The sequence below is a fragment of the Phacochoerus africanus genome, chromosome 11, assembly GCF_016906955.1.
Source record: "Phacochoerus africanus isolate WHEZ1 chromosome 11, ROS_Pafr_v1, whole genome shotgun sequence".
Taxonomy (NCBI): domain Eukaryota; kingdom Metazoa; phylum Chordata; class Mammalia; order Artiodactyla; family Suidae; genus Phacochoerus; species Phacochoerus africanus.
Window position 1 is genome coordinate 131,505,070 of NC_062554.1, and position 20,625 is coordinate 131,525,694.

At 50.8% G+C, this 20,625-nt stretch overlaps 1 protein-coding gene across 1 annotated transcript in view; it reads left to right on the plus strand.

The window, feature by feature from the left end:
- The window catches only part of KCNH1 (potassium voltage-gated channel subfamily H member 1), a 387,725-nt gene that overhangs the window by 292,049 nt on the left and 75,051 nt on the right, over window positions 1-20,625 (plus strand). The window contains exon 10 of the mRNA XM_047753552.1: window positions 374-570. Coding sequence (XP_047609508.1) covers window positions 374-570 — 197 coding nt within the window. The remainder of the gene's footprint in view (window positions 1-373; window positions 571-20,625) is intronic.

A 20,625-nucleotide genomic window follows, 5' to 3' on the forward strand; every position in this document is an offset into this window, starting at 1 on the left:
ATATACATATATATGTATATACGACTGGGTCACTTTGCTGTACAGCAGAAATTGACAGGACAGTGTCATCAATTATAGTAAAAATTTTTTACAGAAAGAGCAACACAGGGTTCCCCTGTTGGGTGGGATATTCAAGAGGTAACAGATGATCCCAACGTTATTGGTTACATTCTGACATGTGTCACGTGGTGTTTTTATTAACGTTCCCTAGATTGTGTATTGTTGAGGTCCAAATTGAAATCATTCTTGCCTTTTGGGAGCCCGAGCTGTGGATTGCTGAGTGGACGTCAATTCTGGGACACAGTGGGAAGCCAGCCCCCACAGCCAGACCCTCCCTGCTGACACTTTCCTCTTCAACGCTTTCTCTCCTCAGGGAAAGGGGACGTGTTTGGAGACGTGTTCTGGAAGGAAGCCACCCTTGCCCAGTCCTGTGCCAACGTGAGGGCCTTGACCTACTGTGACCTGCATGTGATCAAACGGGACGCCCTGCAGAAAGTGCTGGAATTCTACACGGCTTTCTCCCACTCCTTCTCCCGGAACCTCATTCTCACCTACAACTTGAGGAAGAGGGTGAGCTGGCACTTGCAGTTTCTTTTCTACCAAGAGCAGTCTCTGTGCACTTAGGAGAACCACATGGGCCAGGAAGATTCTTTCACTGTTTGAGTGGAGCAATTGGTTCTGTAAAGGTTCTATCCATTGCGTGCTCTTCGGAGCTTTTGCTGTGAAATGAAAGCGAAAATGATGCTGCTGGATGAGAGACAGATGTTGGTGCAGAAGGGACTTGTTCAGGAGTGTGTCTGTGCGCTTTTCTTCTGCAAAATCTAGACCTTCTATTGTGGCTCAGTGGTTAACGCATCTGACTAGGAACCATGAGGTTGCGGGTTCGACCCCTGCCCTTGCTCAGTGGGTTAAGGATCTGGCATTGCCATGAGCTGTGTAGGTCACAGATGCGGCTCAGATCCTGCGTTGCTATGGCCATGGTGTAGGCCGGCGGCTACAGCTCTGATTAGACCCCTAGCCTGGGAACCTCCATATGCTGTGGGAGTGGCCCCAGAAAGGCAAAAAGACAAAAACAAACAAACAAACTAGACCTTCTACCATTTGGAAAAGATGAGTAAAAGATGAAGTTCTTAGTCAACAAAATGGTTGATGGGGACCACTTAATTAAGGTAAACTGAATTCTCCCTGGCAACTAGGACCCTCTAAATGCTGTGAGGCTATTAGCCAGCTAGTGGTAATAATTTTGTTGAAAGATATGAACACGATTCAGTTGGGTCCAGAACATAAGGAATAGATGGAATCTGATTGTCTGGGGAAGGAATATTGTTTATGTAACTGCCGACTTAACTGGCTGAGAAAATGATCAGTAGTTTTAAGAACCGGAAGATTTCTCATCTGAACTTGTTTCTTTCACCCTCAAATCATCGGAATTGCTCCATCTGTCACTGCGAGGATTAAGATATTTGTCCTGGACTCTTTAGGTTTTCATGACTGATTTTTTTTTCCCTTGCATTCATCGCCTTTAGTTAAGACGGTAGCTCTTGACCTATAGAAAAACCATCTGGGAGGACTGTCACAGGAATCGTTCCAGAAATAACCTCACGATCTCCGCCGCCACTGTCCCCACTGTTCCTCTCCTCATGGTCCCTGTCTCTGTTAACGCTGTGTCGCCCCGGGGCTTCCCAGCTAGAAATCCTAGCATCATGGGCATGGTTGTGGATGCCTCTCCATGGCTTGGTTTACTCCTCAAATCCTGTGGCTTCCACCTAAGCTCTCAAACCCACGTCCGTGCTTTGCTCCCTGCTCAGGGCTCTTCCTGAGCTCTCAGACCAGATCCTCCCCTGTGTCCCGGACCACACAGTAGCCTCCAAACACAGCCCCCCGCTTTGTGTCTCTCCTCAATGCAGTGCTTTCTCCTGGGCTGTTTAGGTGACCTTGAAAACCAGTGGGGTCCTGTTATTGCTCTCTGTAAAGACTTTTTCCCCACCCTAACTGCAGGATAATGTCTGCACACTCCAGCACCTCTTATGTGGTTCTTCACAGCTGGCCCCCTGAGCCCCAGCCCCAACCCCTCCTCCCCTGCCCACCTCTGCCACCCAGAATGCTCCGCCCACCAGCAGGCCCCGAACAGCTCTGTACACATGCCACACCCTTTCAGGGCGCTGTGTCTCCACATGGGTTTCCTTGGCCTGACATTCTGTTCTCTCCTTCTGCATGTGACAAACTCCTGTTAACCCTTAAGATTCTGCAGAAATGTTTATTTGTTCATTCATCAAAGCCACTCATGCCAACTGAACTGGACCAGATGGATAAAACTAGATAACAATCAGTTCTCCAGCTCCAGGGACTTCAAGTCTAACGGAGAAGGTTGACCCGGGAGGTGCATGATGCTGAGAACAATAAGTGTGATTCGTACAGGTGTTACGGGATCATAAAGAGGGCAGTTAAGGGGGGGTCAGGGAGAAAGGGTTGGGGTTCGTGCTTCCTGAGCTGACTCTTAAAGGATGAATTTGCCAAACAAAGAGAGGGGTTCCAGTTGGAGGGGAAGTGTGGGTAACGGCACAGAGAAAGGAAGGCCCTTTGTCTTCCACTTTTTTGGTATAGCGTTCCAAACCCCTGTCCTTGGGTTCCCCCAGCAGGATGCTTCCACTTCCTTTAAATTTCCTGAATTGCGTTGCTTCATCAGTCTCTACGCAGGGACCTGGGAGGGCAAGGGCTTGGGGCCTTGGTATCACCAGTGCCTAAGCCAGTACAGGGAATTGCGGATACACCCGGGGATGGCGAGGAGAAAGAGGAGAGATCTCTGTGCCTCGGAATCTGCATCATGTAATGTGAGGTTGTGACCAGATGATTTTACGGTCCTGGGATTGGAAAGCTGGTCATTTACATTCCCGGAGGGATTGAGCAGTGGTGAAGAAACGTGTATTCACGGAGCTTCCTTGTTCATCTGGGACCATGGAATGCTTGCTGATACTTTTAGCCAAGTGGATTCTCTTAAAATCTATGTTTTGATTGATTTCCTTCTTTTTATGAAAGCAAGTTGATTATAATCAGCTTTCAGTGTTTCTGATAATATAGGTTGGGGAAAAAAAAATGCACAGTTTGGGTTATTTGGAGGGTAAATCATCTTGGAATAATTGTGGATCAAGTAAATCTGTCTTTAAAAAGAAGCCAGCAGCAAAAACAACGTGTCCGTGGTCAGCTTGTTTTTGTAAAAGCGCAGAACGATGGGCAGCGCTGGTGAAGAGGAGACCCGGGGACCCCACGTCTGCAGGGCTGTTGTGGAGGAGCCTGAGGCACAGGGCCACAGAGCACAGAGGAAGAACCAATGCAGGAGACAGTCTAAGACCCTGGGAGGGATCGCAGCTGCCCTGAATGCCATGGGCAGCTTGGGGTGGTATCTGGTTTCTCGTCTGGGAGGTATTGAGGCATCCCCTGGAGACCCCACAGAGGCACCATGGAGAAGACTCGGGAGTCGAATGGAGAATCAAAGTGCATGACCTTCAGGGTTCACATTGTGGTGCAGTGGAAATGAATCCTCAGTTGCAGGTTCAATCCCTGGCCTCGCTCAGTGGGTTAAGGGTCTGGCATTGCCGTGAGCTATGGTGTAGGTCACATACGCAGCTCAGATCTGGTGTTGGCTATGGCTGTGGTGCAGGCCAGCAGCTCTAGCTCCAATTGGACCCCTAGCCTGGGAACCTCCATATGCTGCAGGTGGGGCCCGGAAAAAATGACCTTCAAATGTCCTTCCAGTCTCAGATGCCTTTGGGCCTGGTATGGATCCAAAATTTGAATGGGATCCTTCATACAAAGAGGTAGGAATTCTTTTTCTCAGAAGAAAAAAGAAAAAGAGGCTTCTGGTTTGGATGTACTCATTGTAGCCGCTCATTGTGTCCTTCTGAGAATTAATTCCTAGTTACATAGGGCATGGAAGATGAGAACATTACATGCATGAATCATTCTTGTAGCTATTTTTTTCTGGCCAAGTAAAGTGTATTCTTGCGGCTGCTTCTATCTTGGTGAAATCGAGTGTGTTATTTGCAGAGATTCCTGAGAACACAGGGCCTTTGGCATCTGCCGGGCAGTTCTTTGGTCCTGTAGATGTCCTCCAGGGCCCAGCAAGGCCTCTGTGCTGGAAGGTACCGCAGGGACCATCCCATGTCCCCTCCATTTCCCCACCGCCCTCATTTCACAAATCGGATGTTTTATTCAAAGGTCACAGATCTGGATGAGTAAAGGAAGAACTGGAGGCAGAAGTGAGTCTTTAAGTAGGGTTTCTCTTGCTTCTCACAGCTTCATGGCCGGCCCTGGCCTCTGTATTCCAAGCCTCGGCCCTTTATCTTTAAACCTCCAGGTATGAGCATCCCTTTAGCCCTCAGAACTGCTCTCAGGCCACAACTCAGGGAAGACTTCCGCCAAAGGCACCTGAGGTCAAGCCAAGTGTGAAGCAGGCAGAAGCAAAGGCCAGTCCAGAATTTTGACCCTGGGTTTTCTTTGTCGGTGGGCTCTGAGCCAGGAGAGATCTCAGTCTGCGTCTTGCTTTGCCACTTAGTGCTTCTGTGAGCTCTAAATGCTTCCCCATCTGTAAAATGGGGCTGATGGAAAGGCCTGCGTGTAGGGTAGTTACGAAGATTAAATGAGAACATACTTGCAAAGCTCCTGCACACACAGTCTGGAACACAGTCCGTGCTCAATTAAATGGTGAGTTGTTATTATTTTCTTTTATCCACTTGATACTCTCTTCTTGCTCGTGTTTCTGCCTTTGTGTATACAGGGTACTCGCTCTGCACAATGTCCTTCTTGCTTGGCAGCATGTTCTGGGAGGTGGATGTTATCCCAGAGGTCTCTGCACCTGTTGCAGCAGACGAGGGGCTGGCCGCTCTGGCCTCATAGTCCCTTTCGCTCTTGTCAGTGGCAAAGTCAGCGCTCACTCATTATTTTGGCCTCGTCCATTCATGGAGGGAAAATGAAGTTGTTCTGACACATGAGGTTGGTCACCCGGGCATCATGAAGGTAGTGCAGCCTCCTGGTTCCTCCGAGGGAGATGGCGGGTAGTGTCCATGACAAGAAGGGGAAGTAGAACATTTCTCATCCCAGACCCTCAGCTCCCTATGGTGCCGGGCTGGCGGGGCATTTTCCTGCAGGCAGGTGGAGCTTTGCATGCTATTCATACCAACTCCAGGTAGGTCACAATGTCAGTATGTGTTTTAGGTCAGCTCATTAAAACCTCAGAGCAGCCTCGTGACATTACAGCCTCAACCCCATTTCTCAAGGGAAGAAACACAGACCCCATGGGGCAGAGAATCATTCTTCCAATGCCACCCAGCTCATAAGGGGTTGATTCTAAATGGCAAGTGTCCCCCCCACCCCGGGTCTTGCAGCATCGCATCTAGTGGTGGCCTTGGTTAAGCCTGGTGCTCAGCTTTGCCCACGTTGGCAGTCTTTGGCTCCTGCTGTCTCCCTGTCTGTGGGCTTTTCAGGGTGCCACAGATGGTCTCCAAAATATCTTCAGTGCCCTCTGCTATCCTCCAGCACCCTCAGAAAATTGTACAGTAAATCACTATCCTGTCCCAGCTTGAGAGACATGGGGATTGTCCTTCAAAGTGGCAGCCACACCGTTGCTGGGTGTGCTGGCCAGACACGGTGCCCGCACTTGGGTCAGGCAGCAGGCTAACCTGGCCATGATATTAGCAAGTTACTGAAAAAAGCACCCCCTTTGGCGTTCGGAACCTAGCTTTGAACCCTGGCACGCCTCCTGAGAAGCTGTGTGCCCTGCGCAAGTTACTAAACTGTTCTAAGCTTCAGTTTCCTCATCTGTGAAAAAGGTCTAATAAAAGTCCCTCCTAACGAGGTTCATTGAGAAGCTCAAGTGCATAAAAACAAAAAAGTGACACAGTGCCTGGAGGAAGCACCCACCACCGACTTCGTCCCTTTTCTCCCCCTCCACCCCGTCCTCTTCCTCCGCCTTCAGTCCGGGAGGTTCTGAGTTCATGCTTGGCTCCCCTTTGTTTCTAACTAGACCCTTTCTTGAATCAGCATTTCACCTGGGCTCTACGCTGCTTGCAAATTGGGGATGGGAGCTCACTTCCCAGGTGCTGGCTGGCGATCGGTCCTCTTGCTCATCTCTAGGAGAGCAGAGGAAATGCACTGCAATTAAATGATGTATTGCAGACAAGCAATTAGGTAATTAACAGCAGTTGGTGCATGGGATAATTGGCATGTAGGTAATTAGCAGGGTGGTTTTCATTCTCTGTGTGTAGGGCTTTATTTTTAAAGCCAATATTGTTGTGTTTTTGAGTATGTTTTGCATCGTGTTTGCATATAGTAATTTGTTCCAGGATAGATTTTTCTTAGCTTGCTGAGGCCCCAATGTAGAGTTTGGGAGGGAGCTGGGACCATAGTTACGGGTGGTTTCAAAGCAGAGGCCTCCTGATGCCCATGTTCTAAAATCGAGGTTGCCATAGTGAATTGTCTTGTGTACTATCTGTACATTTCTAACCCACTTTAACCAAAGGGCAGTTTATTCTGGCAAAAGGGAGATCAAAGCATCGGAGGCTGGGAGAGAGTTCTGCTTATAAGTGGCATTGGAAAGCCTTTCGGTTTTCTCCCTGAACAAATGCTCGCGGAAGGTTGGTAAGATGCAAAGACAGACTGCAAAGCCAGGTGCTTAGAGATGCACCCCCTTTCTCACTGAGTCACTAAGTTTTAAAAATGATCTTTACACAGCCCATATTTTCCTTGTCATTCTTCCACAGTGAGGGCTTCTGTGGAATTAAAATCATCTATTAGCCTGTCAAGCTATGAAGATAATTTTAAAATCAGGGTGTTGGAATTCGGGGTGGGAAAGAGGACAGATGATGTGAGTGATGAGGCTATAATTCTTTCAGGACAACAGAATATAAATCAAAGCCAAGTCCCTTTTTCCTCAGGAGGGTCGGGAGTGAAGTTAAGGAACTGAGAAGCCTTCTGTGGATTTTCAGGTGTAGAAATAAGCTTCAACTGCAGGTGGTCAGGCTCTGTCCAGCCATTTCCAAGGAAGCAGTGAAGTTCTGGAATAAGTATGGGCTTTAAAGATAGATCTTCACATCTGGGCTCAGCCACCTGTTAGCTGGGGAGGTGGGGGCGATAGGAGGGGCATGGGTTTGAACAAATACCACTATTTCTCTTCTGTGGATTCATACTATCTGCCCCAAAGAGTAGCTGTGGGAAGGACCATCAAGTGCCAGGCACAGAGCCTTACTTACAGATAGCAGGTGCCTTACAGATAGCAGGTACATAGTCGTGTTCGTTCCCTTCCATTATCCGTAGGAATGGAGGCATCAGATCAAAGGAGAGCAGGGGCTGTAATCGTTTGTCTCATAGAATAATCACATGGAGGCAGTAGGTAGTGGTGGTTAAACATGTAGACTCTTGAGTCGAAGTACTTGGGTTCAAATCATCACTCTCCTTGGTGCCCTTGGGCCAATTACCTGACTTCTCTGGGCCCCAATTAATAGTGCTTTGACGAAGCAAGTTCTTAATGTACATATTACTATCATTACTGATATTGATGAGCTTAGCTTTTCTGGAAATGATCCTATCACGTACAAAACGTTTTAAAAGAGGAGTAGGGACTGAATCTTAGCAGCTAGAAATCTTCCAGAAAGAAGCTTCCGAGGGCTGTGCCTGGGTCCCTTAGGTAGTGGCAGAGAACCAGCTGATTCATCAGTGAGGGATGGTAAGAAGTGGTGCAATTGGAGTCACCCTGGTGGATCCATTTTCTTCCTAGGACAGAAAGGATGGAGGGCGTGGAAGAGCCCAACCTGAAGGAGGTGGGGGAGGGATGTTGTAGTTTTTCTTACTCTTCATCGAACTTGATGTCCTGTTCCAGAGTGTGTTTGCCACCAGTGAGCAAGGATCTGTTCTTTAGAGCACTGTGAGGCTAGCGCCGTCCTCTGGGGAGGAATGCACTTTCCTAAGATTTTCTTTTTCTTTTTTTTCTTTTTCTTTTTTTTTTTTTTTGTCTTTTTGCTATTTCTTTGGGCTGCTCCCGTGGCATATGGAGGTTCCCAGGCTAGGGGTCGAATTGGAGCTGTAGCCACTGGCCTACACCAGAGCCACAGCAACGCGGGATCCGAGCCGCGTCTGCAACCTACACCACAGCTCACGGCAACGCCGGATCGTTAACCCACTGAGCAAGGGCAGGGACCGAACCCGCAACCTCATGGTTCCTAGTCGGATTCGTTAACCACTGCGCCATGACGGGAACTCCCCTAAGATTTTCTTAGAGGAGAGTGGTTGATGCCTAGTAAGTAGGGTGGTGCTAACGAGGCCCAGACCTCGGCCTCAGTCCCCATGTGAGCAGGTTGGCTTCCAGATGTCACGGTTTATCCCAACATTTCTCCCCGTTTAGTTGGCCCCTGCACACTTTCTCCAATTATACTAAGAGCCGTCTCTTTTCTAGGTTAATACATGTATTGACGTCCGTTAGAACGAGTGCTTTGCAGAGCATCTTTTGGAAACAAGGACAAGATGATCTTTAATGTCTCTTCTGGCTCAAGGGGCCAGTGAACCGTAGAATGGACAGGTCTGGCCTGTGCAATAATCAAGAAGCCAAAGACACTCAGCAGTGGGAGTGTCACTCCCTGGTCCTCAGAAAAATCCTGACGAGACATTGCTGGCAGAGTGTCCCTGCATTCTGAACATCCCCCCGACCCAGCTGTGCCTCACCTCCCCCCAGGTGCCCAGGAGCCCGTTTGTTTTCTAGGGAGCAGCCTTATGTTCTCAGAGAGCATTTGATGCAGAGTGTGCAGCTAGAGGGCCTCATCCGCCATGTGTCTGTGCCTCTTTATCCCCATCTAAGTGCTCCTGCTCTTAGGAGGAGCACTTAAAAATGTGCTCATTGGCTCTGAGTGCATCCTTAGAAATTTTCCCAGGCAGAGAGGTTTTTACTCTGGCCCCTGCTCTTAGTAAGTGGAGAGTCAGGATTTGAATCTAGGCTGCCTGTCACAATGATAACTACCTTCTAAGGTGTCAGATTAATGGAGCAAGTGTTAGCAGCCCCTCCAAGGGAGCTTGGGACACCTGCAGCAGGAGCTCACATGCACATCTATCCCAGCCCAGCCATCCGTGCAGATGGTTTCTAGAACAATGTGTGTCACAGGGCCACGCAATTTTGGTGCTTCTCACTACAAGCTTTGTGGGTTGTAATTTGCTTGTTACTAATGTCACCTAATGATCTCATCCTGTCCTTCTTAACTTAAACTTCTAGAGTGAATCCACAATCCATAGTGTCTCCTTAAGTCTCTCTGGTATAGGTAAGGCTCCCTGTCCTTTTGTTACAATAAACACTGGGCTCCCCGCTAGCTTTCATTAGACTTCTAACGCACTCTGAACTGTGTGTCTTCCTTGCTGTCTTGAAGCTCCTTAAGGGCTCAGCTTTGTCTGCCCAAAAGCCGCCTCTGTCCCGATCAGTCTTCTTAGTGCTCAGTACGAAGTACGTGTTTGATGAGTGAATGAATGACTGAATAAATGAATGGACCAGCCAAACAACCAATCAACATACAAATCCACCAACTTATTGGGCATATGCCTTTCTCTTGTTGTTGTTGTAGTTTTTTTTTTCTTTTTTTTTTTCTTTTTTGGCTGCACCCATGACATGCAGAAGTTCCGGGGTAAGGATCAAATCTGCACCACAGCGGTGACAATGCCAGATCCTTAACTGCCAGGCGACCAGGCTCCTAGATTGTCAAAGCCTGAACTGTAAGATGGTATCTGTAGAGACAGCTCACTTTCCTTGTTTTTCCCATGTATCACACCATCTTGTTCACCTGTTTATTCCCAGGCCTTAGGTATACAGGTCTCCCAGCCACTGTAGTTATGACTAGTGGCAGCATAAAATAAAAATCATCACCCCTACTTTTTTAGCGTCCTTTTTAAATTTTTTATTTTATTTTTTTAAAGTATAGTTGATTGACAGTGTTTCATCAAGTTTAACAAAGTGACCCAATCACACACAGGTCCCTGTGAAGTACAGTAGGGCCCCATTGCCCCTCCATTCCAGATATAACCGTTTGCTTCCCCAAACCCTGAACTGCCCATCCATCCCCCCACCCCCACCCCCACCCCCGAGAACCACGCCAAGTCTGCTTTCCCTGGCCATGATCTGTTTCTGTTTTGCAGATAGGATAATCTGTGTCATATTTTAGATTCCGCAAATAAGTGATATCATATGATATTTGTCTTTTTCTTTCTGGCTTACTTAGTATGAGAGTCTCTAATTCTATTCATGTTGCTGCACATGGTTATCTTTTTTATGGCTGAGTAGTATTCCATTGTGTATAGGTACTACATCTTCTTAATCCATTTATCTGTTGATGGACATTTAGGTTGTTTCCATGACTTGGCTATTGTGAATAGCACTGTGATGAGCATAAGGGTACATCTGTCTTTTTCAATGAATGTTTTGTCCGGATATATGCCCAGGAGTGGGATTGCTGGATCATATGGTAGTTTTGTATTTAGTTGTCTGAGGTATCTCCATGCTGTTTTCATAATCACCCCTATTTATTGAGTATCTCCCAGCCAAGAACATGCTAAAAGCTTTATATGCATTATCTCATTTCTGTGCTGAGCAACCTGAGGCCCAATTAAGGCTAAAAAATTTACCTTAGAGCCAGTAAGCAAATTGGAGCTAGAACTTGAGCCCAAGTCTGGCGATTGCTAAGACCACACTCTACATGCAGACCCCACATCCCAGCTCCAGGGATGGCAGTACCCTCAGTTCCCCCAGGAGCCTGGCAACCATGAGGTCTTGGTGGCTGCAGCCCGCCCTGCCATCTCTGGTGTTAAGTCCCCTGGGGAGCTGTGGCCTGTGGGCAGATGGGCCTCGAGGAGGCCCTTCAGGACTGGACGGCTGATGGCGTGTGAATGTTTGCTCTCTGTTCAGAGCAGCAGGAGGGGACCCAGATGAGTCACCTCAGCCCAGGAGGGATAGAAACCAGAGTGAGCCCCTGACAAGTTCTCTTTGGCATGAGGGTCAGCCCTGGTACCGTGGGAGTGGCATAAAAGCCGGTGCTGGGCCGTGGCAGGAACATCAGAGCTGCAGTGTGTCCCAGACCATCACGAGAGGCCAGGGGAATGACCTTCGGCTCTTGCTTGGGTAGCCGACCGGGCTGGAGATTAGCGGCTGGGCTGGCTCCGGAAGTGTCAAGCCCAGAACACAGCTGGGGCCGGGGAGAGGCCTGAACGTCAGTGTGCGGATATGATAACGATGAGTCTAAGGCTTTTTGTGGTCCAGGAGGAGCTGGCAGAGCTTCGAGGGGGTAACTTTTGAGCTGGATCCTGATGGGGGTGGGGGGAGAAATGAGGTCCTTTGTGGGTACCTGTGTGCCTCGTGGTGGAGAAGGCCCAGAGATGACTGGCTGAGGGCCTGTTGCTTGATCAGGAAGTAACCTGATTAAGTAACGTCTTTGCGTGGATGTCGGGGAAACAGAGTCTAATTGTAAGAATCAGAGAGGCCTGCCGCAGGAGCCACCAGTCAGTATCCTCAGCCCCCGTGTTCTTGTTGTTGCTTTTTCTTGCCCCTTCCCTACCTGCTTTTACCTATGAGGAGGTTGCTTGAAGACTTCAAAAGGGACTTTGTCCCAGACTCACAGGCTCGGGCAGCTTCAGGAGTCACCTTTCTGGGAGATGTCTAGAAACCCCAAGGAGAAGTAGGACAAGGTAGACTAGACTGGTGATGCTCTCGGGGCCAGAGGGAGAGTGATGTCTCTTGTGTACCTGACATTGCAGTAGGGACCCAGCACCTCCTCAAACCTTTTGCTTTCCAGGCTTGTACATCCACCTGACTGTCCCTGAGCTGCCTATAGTAGCAAGAGCCCGCGGATTTTCCGTGACCAATTGTATGTTTAAAAACCCCTGTTACAGACAGCATGCTGAGGATGGTGGCTCTTGCCTCCACGATCTATTTGCAGACAGCTGCTGCATTCAGCTGCATTTCTCAGCACACGCCTTGCAGATGCTCAGAGCAGACCTGAAAATAACTTCTGGTTCATGGAGTATGACTTTTTAAAAGAGGGTACTTGTTTGCAAATCCTGCACTTCTCAGACTGGGGGACAGCATATATTTGGCGCCTCCTGTCGGTGAGGTGTGGTCGTGCACCCTAACTGCTTGGGACCTCGGTAACCACCTGGATGTAAAGCTGGTCCCAGAGGCTGAAGCAGGCAGAGGGCTTCCCGGGCCTGGGACAAAGCCAATGGTAGATGGTGGAGGGGGAGAGGGAGGCGGGGAGAAGGACTTGGAAGAAATGCAAATGGCTGCAGAGTTAGGAAGTGGCCTCGAATACTTAAAATCCTTGGTGACCAATGTTACTTGAACTTACTGTAGTGATCATTTGGCAGAATGTGCAAATATTGAATCATTATGCTGTAGACCTGAAACTAAGAGAATGGTACGTGTCAATTAGATCTCGGTTGAAGAATTACTGAAAACGCTGACACGGTACCGTACTCAGGGCTCTGTAGTCTGCAGCACGCCATGCCCTCAACTGGAAGCCTTTCATTTTCTCAAATACGTGGAGGACCTTTGCCGCAGGAATTTAACTTGATTTCCTGGAGGAGATGATGCGGTGATGATGTAAGGCGGGGGTGGGGGGCGGGAGGGGGCCACTCTTCTCTGATATCATCTCTGGTTTTCACTGGACTCGGGGGAGGACTCAAGAAGATTCGCCCTGAGTGGCAGCTGCTCTCTTTTGCCCCCGGACAGAGGGTGTGGGGACCAAACGTGGCTCTAGGGGAAGAAAGAGGGAGCGAGAGATAAAGGCAAAGGGTACCCATGACTGCAGAGCTGCAGGAGGAGGACCGGCTTTTGCAAATGTTATTTACTGAAGAAGGGTGCCTGGTCCTTGTGCTGCACAGCTGAACTCTCGCACAGGGAGACAGATGCCTCTGCTAACCCCTCACTGTGAGCTGGGCTGGAAGCAAATCCCTGGGCAGGGCCGGCATTCAGTTTTCCCAATCCTTCTGCCTCAGGGCCAGATGAATCCAGCAGCAGAGTGGCTTTGTTTCACTGTTTGCTACGTGTTGAGGCAGCTCAGAAGCTGCCAGGATGCTCATCCCGGGCTTTCTGGTTAAGCGCCTCCTAATTCCACTGTGACGTTTCTCTCAGGTTAGAACCTGGACAGGGATGCTTTCAGCCTAAGGCTTGTTGCCTGGTGCTGGAGGCAGCTCCTAATGATCTGGGGTCGCAGCCACAGAACTCCTTGAATCAATAATCCATCACTTCAAGCAGCATCTCCAAGTCCACCAGCCCCACCTCCCCTGACAGTACAGCCGTGTCCTGGGCCACGTATAGGGGCGGCTCATGCTTCCTCCTTCCCCCTCTGCCATTGCTGGTGACCGCTCCCTGTGCTCAGGCCCACAGAGGGGGCCAGAGCCTAAGCAGCTGCCCCTCTGCCACTGCCTGGCCTTTGGCACCTGTCTCCTGCAAAGCCAGGCACGGCTTGCCTGCCCTTCTCATATCCATGGCTGGGAGTTTGCAGGTTTCCCCATGGACTGGGCTGTCTGCCAACAGTGTTGCTATTGCCGTGTGTGTGTGTGTGTGTGTGTGTGTGTGTGTTTACGCGTGCGTGCGTGCATGTGAGAGAGAGAGCGCGTGTGCACACACATCAGTTCCTCCTGTCCTAAAGGAGGCAGCTGGGGAGAAGAGAGCTGAGTAATCCACTAGCCGTTCCCTGGATCCAGTCACCCAGGCATCCTGTTCCTTCACCAGCTGGTGTGGGGGTCCCACTTTGTTTGTCAAGGGGACTTTTTTTTTCTTTGCCCCAGAGGTAGAGATTACCCTGACATCCGTAAGCTCGAAAACCATGTCATGGGCCACGTGGTGGTCAGTTGTTATTTGTCTATGTGTGGACTTTATGGAAGATAAGGCTTCCCCTTTGGGGCTACTTGCTGGAGCTCCAAATCCTTCAGAAGCTCAGCGGGTTGGGAATAGGGGTGGGGAAGGGCCTGGGAGGGAGGAACCAAGCATGTAATGCACGCTGGGTGCAGGGCCTTCAGGGGCTTTATAAATAATTCAGGCATGCACCCCCCTGGTGGGCTTACCAATGGGTTATTGATGCCGAAGCTTTGGTTTGGGAAGCAAAAGACTGTCCTCCATTGAAACGGGGCGGGGGAGGGGGGGCATGTGTCCAGGGCCCTGGCTTGACCCCAACAGCAATTGTCCAAGACACATGCTGCCTCTTCCCTCAAGGCCAAGGGCGGCCCCACGGAGGAGCCTGGCCTTGGGTTTTCTTAGGCTGTCAGTGGCATCTGGACTCCGGGTTTGCATTGTGGTTGACTGAGATTGTACTTAATTTGCAGATCTCACTATTATTTGCCCATGTCCCAGGGGGTTTGGCAGTCTCAGATTTCCCTGATCCATTGGAGCTTTCCCACAGTAAAGAAAAGCACCAGACTGCAAGCTTCTTGAGGGAGGTACACAGGCCTCTCCCCACCGTCTCCCACCACACACTCCCACGGGGGATCCCCAGGGGTCTGCGTTTCCCACAGTGGCTGCTGTAACCAATGACCACAACAGAGCGCGTAACAGAAACTTACTCTTTCACACTGTGCAGCCGGGAGGTGTGAAATCTTGCCAGCAGGGCTGCAGGCCCTCTGAAGCCTTGGGGAGAGAACCCTTCCTAGCCTCTTGCAGCTTCTGGTGGCCCCAGGCCTTCAATGGCTCTGTGTGCAGCTGGCCGGGGCCCCTTGCCTCCGTGTCAGACCTCCCTCTCCCTTCTCTTGTAAAGACACCAGTCACTGGACGTGGGGCCCCCCGAAGTCCGGGATGATCACATCCCACGGTCCTTAAATGTATTACATTTGCTTTGCAAGACCTTATTTCCAAATAAGGTCACGTTCACAGGTACTGGCGTTTAGGGCTTAGATCCCCTTGGGGGGCAGGGAGGGGACACCATTTAAGTCAGTCCATCTCCTTTCTTCCTCCTTTGTCTTCTTCCTCTTTCTACCATTTTGGTTCCTCATCCTTCCTCCCTTCTCCATCACTTCTCCTGCCCCCCCTTTATTTTTTGTCTTTTTAGGGCCTCACCCGCGGCATAGGGACATTCCCAGGCGGGGGGGTCCAATCACGCCACAGCCACAGCAACTCAGGATCCAAGCCTCGGCTTTGACCTACACCACAGCTCTTGGCAACACTGGATCCTTAACCCACCAAGTGGGGCTGGGGACCAAACCTCCGATCTCAGGGATGCTAGTCAGATTTGTGTCCGCTGAGCCATGATGGGACCTCTTCCTTCCTCCTCTTCTGTTCCCCTTTCCTTCTTTCCCTTTGTCTCCTCCTCAACTACCTTTCTAGCACAGGAATTTTTTTCTCTCCTAAGTCTTGTGCTTGTTGTATTTCTTCTCTTGGATAGTTCTTGGAATAAAGTCCAAGTATTTGGTTAATCCTTTGAGTCTCGGTAAAATCTCATTTTCCTTTGCTTTCTCTTGAGCGGTATCTCCTGTGGAACTCTCTGCCACAGAGGCTCCCAAAGCACAGGAAGCGTCTGGATGGCAGAAGAGAGCGCTGTGATAGACACTGGGGGAGGACTTCCCGCTGCTAGAGGTTGTGCGAATCTGAACCCCCCCGAGCCGGCTGTAGACTCCCCTTCCCTGCAGGTGATGAGGCCCTTTGTGGATTACCTGGCTCTGAGCTCCGTCATTTTCTCCTTCTAAAACCTTTGATGGGCCCTTGTGGCCTCAACACGAAGTGTGGACCCAGGCTCTCATGTAAGCCCGTATTCGAACTGCAGCATGACCTCAGGCTGTCGCCCGCCGCCCAGCCCCACGGTGCCCGTGCCGAGTGACCATCAGGCACGTGCCAGGCACATCCTCCAGTGAACAAACACCCTACCTCCTCCCGGGCTGGCCTCCGCCACCTCATGCCTCCTTCCAACCAAATCCCGCCTGCAAACCCGGCTCAGATTTTTTTCCCCACTTCTCCTTCCGTCTACATCCAGCTAGAATCGCTTCTCAAATTTGTCTTTCTCTGCTGTTTTGTTTGTCCTTTAGAGGCACTATCGCTCATGGTTTCGTGTTGGGCTGAGCACCTATCACCTTTCTCCTCTGAGGTCCCGTCTTTTTCATTCCCTGCATGTCTGCATGCAGTGCCTGGCACTTGGTAGACGGTGATGTAAGCTACCAGGGTCACAACTGCATTGCTGCTCACTCTGCCTTTGTGGTTCAAGTTTAAAGTTCATGGATGGGGATACCCAGTTTGTGTCCTCAGCCAGCCTTCTCTCTCACCTGTCCCCAACAGGGACCCCCAGGCTGGACCAGGCTGCTCCCCCAGGGGGCCAAGTCATCTCAGTTTGCCTGGAACTGTCCTGGTTTCAGCACCAAAAGCTCCACTTCATGAGAAATTCCTCAGTCCCAGGCCAGCTGCCTGCCTGCTCCCCATTCTCTTTCTCCTGACTCTCGCTCAAAATCTCTGTGAATTGAATTGTCCGTCGGCCTCCATCTTTCTCTAGACATTTGTCATATCACTGCTAAACCTGGTTTCCTCACCCGCAGGTGGGTGTCTGAGCCCGGCCCTGCACTGCTCTCCCAAGGCTGCCCCCAAATGCATTGTGCCATTCACCTCGGTGGTTTTACGAAGGGGACACGTCTGTGCTTCCCGCCAGCTCAGCAGCCGCCTCACCTGCCTGCTCCTTCTTCTTAGCCCAAACTCTAACCCGATCCAGGTGGCTGATCTCCTCAGCACCCTTTCCTCTCCTCGCCCGCCTCCCAGCTCCCTGCCTTTACCGCATCAAACAGCCCGGGAGGACTAGCTCCCAGACAGAGCCCTCCCTTCTCTGGAGCCACCCCTCAAAGATGCCTCCTCCATAAAGCTCTCCCCAGGAAGCTCCTTTCATCAGCTCATCACCCCTCCAGCATTCTTCCCCTGAGGGCTCCTAGGTCATTGAATGGAGCAGGACTTCTTGGGGGAAGTACAGGTGCCTGGACTAGTTGTTGGGACCTGAATTCTGCCCCAAGCTTACCACAGAGCAAGTTCTCCCTTTGCTTGCTTGCTTTTCCTTCCCTCTCCTCTCCTCCTCCTCCTCTTTCTTTCTTGTCTTTCCTTCTTCCTCCCTCCCTCCTTCCTTTCTTTCTTGCCACTTCATGGCATATGTGGTTCCTGGGCTAGGGATTAGATCTGAGCCACAGTTGTAACCTACACCACAGCTGTGGCAATGCCGGATCCTTAACCCACTGTGCCAGGCCAGGGATCGAACCTGTGTGCCAGGGCTCCAGAGATGCCATCGATCCCATTGTGCCATAGTGGGAACTCCTAGAGCAAGTTCTTAACCTCAGTGGTCTTAGTTGTAAAGTGAGAAAGTTAGGTGAACTCGAGTATTTTTACCAGCCTTACCAAACTTGGGTTCTAAAGGTACCTGCTCACGCTGTCTGCTCCAGAAAGCATAGCTACAAATACCCTAAGCAAGGCAGTGTTGGCAGGAGGCCTCTGAGATCTTGGCATAGCCCCCGCCACCTGTCCCTACTTGACGTGTAGGCTCCATCTTTACCCCCGATCCCCCTGTAATCCCATCCTGGCCTGGCCGTGAATAGGACAAAAAAGCCACCACCTGCAGCTTAAGAGATTTTTTAAGTACAATTAAAAGACCAGGATTCCTTTCCCATGACGTGGCTTTAACAAAACGGGAGATGGAGAAGCAGAGCTTCAATTCCTGAGCCTTGTCCCTGGCTCAGTTTCCGCCAGACCCGAAGCCGTGCCTGCTGTTCCCTCTGTGCCCCAGATGAACGTGTCGGGACCTACTTGTTGGTGCCTTTGGCCATCTTCCATGTAGCAGAATCTGTTGAAGCAATGGATGGGGTGCCCTTCTGCCTCAGGCTCTTTACGTGAGCACGCGGGCTCATGTGTGTGCATGCGCCCTTTTACCCTCTGTGCCCCCTTTCCCGCCACGTACTTTCTCTCCTCTGATCCCTGCAGTACCTTGGTGAAGCCAATGCTGTTTCTCCTCCTCTTTCCTGCTTGTAAAACCTGAGGCTCAGACAAGTCAGATGTGCGAGTGTGTGGCAAAACCAGAAACTTTTGAGCTCATCTCCTCCAACTCTAAGTCCTACGTCCTTTCCACCAGGCCACCCGCCCGTGTGTGCCCGCAGCAGGAAGGTGAGCCCCCCACAAGGGCCCTGAGAGCATTGCCCTGACGGGGTGGCCAAGGGCAGCTGCCCCCCCGCCCCCGACTCCCCCAGGTAGTGCTGTAAACTAGCGCCTCTCCATCTTCGAGGTGTACACACATCAGCCTGGAGCTTGGTGAGATGCAGGTTCTAGGTCAGTAGGACTGGGCACGGCTCAGAATTGCAGTTCTAACAAGTGTCCAAGTGGTGCTGGTGTTGCTGCTGGCTGTGGACACTCTGAGGAGGTCTTGAGTGGCGGGCTGTGACAGCTCTGGTTGACACGTGCAGAGGGCAGGGAATCTGTATCTTCCCAGGCCTTGACCTAGGAGTCCGCTCTTCTTCCCCAAGTGGCAGAGGCTGTTGAGAGGCCCGAGAATGCTGACCCTGGGGTGTCAGGGAAGGATGTGCTCCTATGGAAAAACACGCTACTCTTTTTTTCTCTTTTTTTAAATGGCACCAATTTTCAATATAGTTTTATTTAGGACATTGCATTTTCCACATACAATACAGTGCTTACAAAGGGGAATGTTATCACCACCCAGGGTGAAGACCGGCAGTGTCTCGAGGGCCACCATCAGGGAGGGAGGTGCGGAGGCCCTTTCCCACCTGGCCTGAGGTTCTGATCTGATGCTGAGCTGTGCGTCGTGCGGTGTCTCTGAGTGCCGGCGCGCGGTCTCGTCTTGGCTCTCGGGTCCCCCTGCTAGCTGTCTTCTCTCCACAGGGAAAACCTGCCGCCCATAATTATCCCTGCTCACTCCAAAGCCCAGGTGAAAACGCTTTCCATTCTGAGGTTGCCGAGGGTAGCATCCCGGTCCAGCCAGGTGAACAGGAGACCTGTCCTATTTGGGTCCTTCCTGAGGGGCTGGTGGGGGGCCTGGTGGTATTCGAGTGGGATGGGACACTGGAGGGTGTTGAGGGCTGAGCCTCCAGAGCCAGGCAAGACCTGGCTGCCAGGAGCGGGAGAGCCAGAGGGAGAATTCAGTCTGGGGCAGAGCAGGGAGGCCAAAGCAGGGTGTGAGCAGGAAAAGGCTGAAGCCGGGGGAACAGGCAGAAGGTGTAAGGGTTTCAGGCCTGAGGCGTTAAAGGCGGCGGGGGAGGGGCAGGCCTGGCTCAAAGGGTCAAGTGCAGGGACGCTTTGGGGTGACAGGAGCCATAGGGGGTCAGACAGCCCAGCCAGGGGGGGAGGACAGGTGCCCATGAATTCAGATCCAGCCTTCCAGGTAGGAAAGCACCTCAGAATTGATGCCCACCTGGGCTGGGCCAGGAGGGTCTTTGGTACAGGGGTTGAGTCTCCTCTTGAAGGACCTGTGCTTGTTGACCTTGGTCTGGGGAGCTCGTCTCCTGGTGCGGGGGCGGGGGGGGGCAATGTGTTTTGATAGTTATGATTATGATTGTATAACATACATGGTTGTATAACATTTTATTCTTGTTGGTTCTTTTGTTTTTTGTTGTGTGGCGGTGGTTTTTTCGGGGGGGGGGGGGGCGCGGCGGGGAGGGTTTGGCTGTGTCTGTGGCACGTGGGTGTTCCAGGCCAGGAATCGAACCTGAGTCACAGCAGTGATACCACAAAACCCTTAACCACTAGGCCCCTAGAAAACTCCTGTTAGTTTATTTATTTATTTGTTTTGGTTCTCCCCCCCCCTCTTTTTTTTTTTTTTCATTGTATAGCCACATCTGCAGCATATGGAAGTTCCCAGGCTAAAGGATGAATCGAAGCTGCAGCTATCGGCCTATGCCATGGCAACCCCAGATCCTTAACCCACTGAGCAAGGCCAGGGATAGAACCCACATCCTCACAGAGACAACGTCAGGTTCTTAACCCACTGAGCCACAATGGGAACTCCACTGCTGGTTCTTTTTGTTACCATTCCCCAAAACCGAGTTTCTCCGTAATGTACAGTCCTGTGCTAGGCACTGTGCTGTCTCTAAAACAGTGATTATCAAGAGCAAGGATGATGATTACGGGATCATATGCGCTTCTGTACAGAAGAGTCACTCAATGACCACTCCATTAATTGAGGATTTTTTTTCTCCTTCTGATCTTTTAAAGTGGCTGTCTATGAGGCACACTGAGTGTGGTGTGTGCGTTTTCTTGTTTTGGTTTTGATGGTCAAAGTTGGGATGAAGGAGTAGAGATGATGGGGTAAGAGAACCCAAATACCCGCCCTGCCCCTCCATCTCCACAGAGTTCCTCTGGATTCAGCAGTGTGGCAGGTTGGGTCCTGTTGGCCCCCTGTGTCTTATAGGGGTGATGCAGCAGTCCAGGACGAGGCCTCTGTGCCCTTGCGGCTGTGGCCCCTGGCAGAGAGAATCAGCTCTGCTCTGGAGTAGAGCTGAGGCCTGCTCTAGCATGAATTCTGCCTTGAATCGCTTTACACCAGATAAATGGCTGTCAAAGCTGGTGACCAGAGTTTCTCAACTGGTCCACATAGACTAGCAAAGGGAGCAGATGGATATCTGGAAGTAGAGTTTGGATATAACAAATACCAG